Here is a 5444-nt window from a genome sequence, read left to right on the forward strand (position 1 = left end):
CCAAAAATATCCAAAAAGTTATATTCTCTTGCAACTGTCTAGTAAAAACATTCATGATTATAGCAAAAAGATAAAGGTTTAAAGCTGATATTTGTATTTTAAAGAATTATTATTGTTGCGTCCAGGAGTATTCGCGGCGGTAGAGAAATATAAAATTTATCGTCTTAGCGTTGTACGAAAATCCGGCACACAATCAGATAAGAGAGAGAGGGTCTAAAATTTATGAGACACCAAGATTTTTATGTGAAAAACCCCTGAAAAGGGGGAAAACCCACGGGGCCTAGCCCAGTTTGAACGAATCCACTAGTATTTGCAGTCGATTACAAATGAGGCCCTTCCTTGGGAGAAGGCCTTAGCTTGATGTACATCTTATAGAGTACATTACATGATGCAAATACAAATAATCACTATTGACATGTTCGTTTGGTCGGGAGGACCGTAGTCGGCGAGCGACGGAGGTCGTAAGGCTTGTAGTCGGCGGTCGACGTAAGCTAGGAGGACCGTAGTCGGCTGGCGACGGAGGTCAGAAGGACTGCAGTCGGCGGGCGACAGAGGTCGGAAAGATTGTAGTCGGCGGGCGACATAAGTCAGGAGGACCGTAGTCGGCGGGCGACGGAGGTCGGAAAGTCTGTAGTTGCCTTGCGAGGGAGGTTGGAAAGACCGTGTCTGACGATGAAGGTCAGAAGAACGACGTTAGGTAGAAGTCCAACCATAGAAAGAAATCCATATTCGCATAGACTTCTAGAGGAGTCCGATATCTGGCAGAAGTCCGGCGTCGGGTAAAAACTTGGCGGAGAGTGAAGGTTCGAAGTCGGGAAGAAGTCCGACGTCTGTTGGTGGCAGAGGAGAAATCCGGCTTCACTTGGGCGGAGTTTTGGCGTTAAGAGGGAACTCTGTTATTAATTGGAAAGGATTTCAACATCACGTGGAAGTTGTGCAGAATTCTTGCGTTTCCTGAAAATCGGGCAGAGTTCCGGCGTCTTCAAGCGGTAGGAAGAGCTCCGGCGGTGGTCGAGGAGTTGAGGAATCTCCTTTTCCCCTTTCTCCTCTTCTTCTTCTTCTCTCTCATCACTTGAGCCCCTTTGGTGTAGAATGAGGGCTCTATTTATAGTTTTCTGGAGTGGCATAGCTTGTAAATAGGCATGAGATCAGGGGCGAATTGGGAGTGTTTTGAATGGACAACCGACATCGAATCCTTTGATCATGCACAGTTTGTTGGGCGTTTGAAGGCCTTAATGATGTCGGAATTCATCGATCTTGGGATCGTTGGATTCGTCTCGTCGAGCCGTTCGATTCAAGTATAAGCTCGTCAAAATCGGAGACCGTTTGGTAACTCAAATTGCGGTTTGAACCTTACAACAACGCTTTGAGCCCTTGATTCAGACTCATTTGGGCTCAGATTAGGTTGATCTTGGTGTCGTTGGGTTCGTATTTCCGAGACGCTCAGTTTGACTATAAGCTCGCTGAAATTGGAGTTCCGGTGCTCCCAAAATTATTTTTTGAAGTTTCCAACTAGCTATTGCCTCGAGATTCGTGCCCGATCAAGATAATTTTGTGATGACATATCAATTATTATTATAAATTAGAGTGTCAAGTAAATTTATATTAAAATTTATTATACATTATGCAAGTAAATTTCAAACAATTTTCTTTGAGGTTTACTTTTAAGATTTATCTATGTTGAGGTACTCTTTTATATTTTTCATGCTAGAGGTGTTAAAATAGGTTGATGGGTCAGGTTAAAGTTTGACTTAAATTGATAAGATCCTAAATCAGTAAATTTGAACTCTACTTGTTTAATAAATGGGTAAAAAAGTAAACTCGGATCCTACCTACAAGCAAACCAAATGACCCGAATTGGAATAGTTAACCCATATTGGTTAAAATTTTCTAATGACTTATTAACTAATAATTCTAGATATTTGATAAAAATAAAAATATTAGAAACATGTATAAAGAAAAAAAAAAATCATTTTTGGGCCAAGGTCAACCAAAACCCAAATCTTTTATTAAACGGGCACGGAAACCAGACCCAACCCGACGCGTTTATTTCGGGCCCGGTGTTCCCCGAGCGTGAGAGGGCGTTTTACGGCGAGAAGCGACGAGATTGGCGATGGAGCTCTTCAAGCTCCTTCTCCTAGTGATCTCTGTCGTCGCTTTCTTATCCGCTCCAATAGCCGCGCTCGAAAGAGGCGGAAAACTGGGATCCAAGTCTTCAGGTAACTAGTTCCACATTGATCCACTCGATTCTTCGGCGATCCAACACATTTCGCAGGGGCGGTATCAATTACACGTTATTCGCCGTTTTAATATTTGAATCTAATTCGCAGCGCCGCTAACATAGTTATTGAATTCTTCTTAGGGTTTGTTAGTTTTCTGTGATTTAGTTTTGAAGCCAAACCTAAAAGATCGAATGGGGGTGTACGGAATGGAAAGATTAAAAATATACTAATTCTGGAAGCTGATTTAACGTCTTTACTCCATAACTTTTCGGCACATATAATCAGAACAAATTGTCTGTCTTGTTTCAGCATTTCGACTTTTCTAATATTTTTTTTTTGGGAAAAATTGGGGGCTTCGCCCGTATATTAATATACCAAAAAGAGAGGCTTACAAAAAGGAGCCTAGACTCAATCCTGTTAAAATATTTTCTCAGACAGATTAGTAGATGTAATGAATACGTTGGCGAGTGTATGCCTGAAAGCGTGAGCAAGATACCAACTACGTGCAGAAATTAGAATATAAGAGCATAGCTTAACAACAAATGGGACTTTAACCTGTAGAATGTGATTGAGAAGATCCTGATTTGATGGTTAAGAGAGAGTTAGAGACTGAAGAAGTTCCTAGACTCCTAGTTGCATTCAAATCGCAGAGCATAGTGGAAGTTTTAAATAAGGAAAATGTAGAATATGATTCGAATTTTTTGTCAACTCATATTTGCCAGTGTGCCTCTGGTTGTGTGAAGGAAGAGTCGAAGATTATATTTGACTGTTGTATATTTGCTCTTCTATTTGAATTTTGTTCTACTTGTTTCTGCATTCTGTATCTAACATAAATTAGTTGCATTCATAGCATGCATTATTTTTTAGATGCCATCCCAAGATTTATTGGTCGCATAATTTCCTTGTTCTTAGTTTACTTGATATGAGTTATTTTGATTTATTTTTAGTGTATTCCCTTTTTCTCCCTATTTTAGGCCTCTTGGAAATTGATAGTACCATATTCAGCCGGCATTTACTCAACGACTCCCAACCCCAAATAGTGTATGTTTTTCACGGGATTAGTCTCTCTCTCTCTCTCTCTCTCTCTCTCTTTTAAACAATTGGAAACAGTTGGGCTACGTTTCTAGTGATTTGATCTCAAGGTTTTTTATGTGCGTCATAGGGAATCTCTTTCTGATGGATACATGAGTAATGCTGCACTTGAAGAGGCTATCTCAGAAATTGGTCAAAGATGCGGTCATATCTGCAATATTTATAGGTATATTTACTTTTCGTTGGTGGTTATTTATCTTTTCATTTTATTTTCTTTCTTTGGTTGAAACTTGATCGGAAGCTAGAACAGCTAGTTTCTTCCACGTGAAGGTACACCATTTCTGTAATGAGCATGTTTCTTTAGCAATCTATTGTTTGACTAGATATTGGATCAGTTTGCACGAGCTTTATATGGTTTTTTAATAATTCATGATTGACATACCACAAAATTTCTAATTGCAACACTGTTCTTCTTGAATTCATCTAATTTAACTGACATTGTTTTTTTCTCCCTTTGAGTGGTTCTTGCGCTGCTGTAACAGCATCGGGAAGAGTGTGAAGGGATTTCCTCTGGTAAAAATTTCAATATGTATACGGATTAATAAAGCTGATATCCTTCAATGTTACAAATTTTAGATATCTTCTTGGTCAGTTATTAACTTATCTCCCATTACAATCTCTTGCAGTTGGTAATAGAAATATCTGACAAGCCTGGCCAGGAAGAAGCTGAGCCTGCATTCAAAGTTAGTGATTTATGGTTGACTCATTTCCTATAATTATCAGTAAATTTTGTTATGTCCCGAAACTGTCATACAAGCAATATTGATTTCTAATTTTTGACTGAAGTGCTTGCTTGCTCATTACTCATCCTTTTTGCTGATTATCTAGTTATCACGTTATATCTTGACATGCATCTTTTGCATTTATGTGGAAGTAATAAATTGAGTTTTTACATGTATTTCAAGTCCTTTAATGAACTTGTTGGGCTTGATTGCAATGATTAGGTTAGAGATCTTGAATAAGAAACAAATTTTATGCTAAGATGAGGTAAATTGCATGTATCAGGTATCCTAAAGGCCATCTGGCTTGCAGGAGTCTCATGCATTGGGAATGCCCCATTGTGATGCAGGACTACTTAGATGACATGCTTATGGCTTCATTTTAGGCATTGCACAACTCTTTGATTAGAATAATTTTGGATTAAAATTATTAGCAATTCTCAACGTCGACTAAAACAAATAAAGAGATGCTTTGCGTAGGTTAAATCACATGCTCCAAGCTTTGAAATTTTCAAGATAAATAAGACAATTGAAACAATGCAAAATAGTAGTCTTCAATTTAATCCCTAGTCTAACAATGAAATTTAGGATGCAAAGAAAGTACACTCAATAACCTACGAATTACTAAGCTAAGCAAGTGCACTTGGAGGAGACTTTCGCGATTACAATCTAACCAATTGAGAACTTAGATTCAGAAGAATTTGAATGCAAGTGAAAAAAGAGAAAACTTTTGCTAAGGAGAGGTGGCGGTCCCCCACTCGATGCCTTCGAAGTCTTCGTCCATGGCTTCCATCAAAGCAAATAAGAGGCGTCTCTCGAATAGTCACAAAGAGAAAGAAGTTTCCATTGATAGACGAGAGGATGCAAGCTCCACACTTTTTCTCATAAAATCTGAAAACAACTTCAGATTTCTACTGAAAACCTGAGAGAAATTCTCAGATTTTGATAGGCTAAGATGAAGATAAAAGTGAGGAGTCTAGCCGTGAATAGGAAGGAAAGCTGAGTGGGATTTCTGATACGCCTTAGGTTTCACAAATTAGGGTTTTCCCTAATTTTCCTTCAAGATGAAATTTCTCCTACAAATCCAAGAAAAAAATCAACACAAGAGGGATGAGAGGAAGAACAAGAACATTTGCATTCAAAATCCAAGAGAAACAAGATACAATTTGTCCACTTCGAGAAGGACAAGGTCTCCCACTACAAACCCTAGAAAAAAAAGAGAAAGAAACTAAGGAGGCTAAGAGAAAACTCAAATCTTGCATAACTCTAGAAATCCCCCCTTAATCCCTACTTATAGCAAGCGAAGGACCAAACCAAACCCACTAGTGGGCTGCCCAAACTGAACCGCCCAGCTCAGGGCTGACCCGAGCCAAACCGGTCCAGAAATGGACCGGTTCCGCTCAAGCCGAAG

General features: G+C 39.2%; 1 protein-coding gene across 2 annotated transcripts in view; it reads left to right on the top strand.

Annotated features, from left to right (window-relative positions):
• Window positions 1–2030: 2030 nt before the first annotated feature.
• LOC110114804 (carboxypeptidase SOL1) overlaps window positions 2031–5444 on the top strand; it is a 58582-nt gene continuing 55168 nt past the window's right edge. For both annotated transcript variants that reach the window (XM_020847809.2, XM_028696070.1), the window contains exons 1-5: window positions 2031–2219; window positions 3197–3263; window positions 3385–3480; window positions 3797–3827; window positions 3941–3997. In XM_020847809.2, the coding sequence (XP_020703468.1) occupies window positions 2114–2219; window positions 3197–3263; window positions 3385–3480; window positions 3797–3827; window positions 3941–3997 (357 nt within the window). In that variant the 5' untranslated portion in view covers window positions 2031–2113. The remainder of the gene's footprint in view (window positions 2220–3196; window positions 3264–3384; window positions 3481–3796; window positions 3828–3940; window positions 3998–5444) is intronic.

This window comes from Dendrobium catenatum, unplaced genomic scaffold (assembly GCF_001605985.2).
Source record: "Dendrobium catenatum unplaced genomic scaffold, ASM160598v2 fragScaff_scaffold_716, whole genome shotgun sequence".
Taxonomy (NCBI): domain Eukaryota; kingdom Viridiplantae; phylum Streptophyta; class Magnoliopsida; order Asparagales; family Orchidaceae; genus Dendrobium; species Dendrobium catenatum.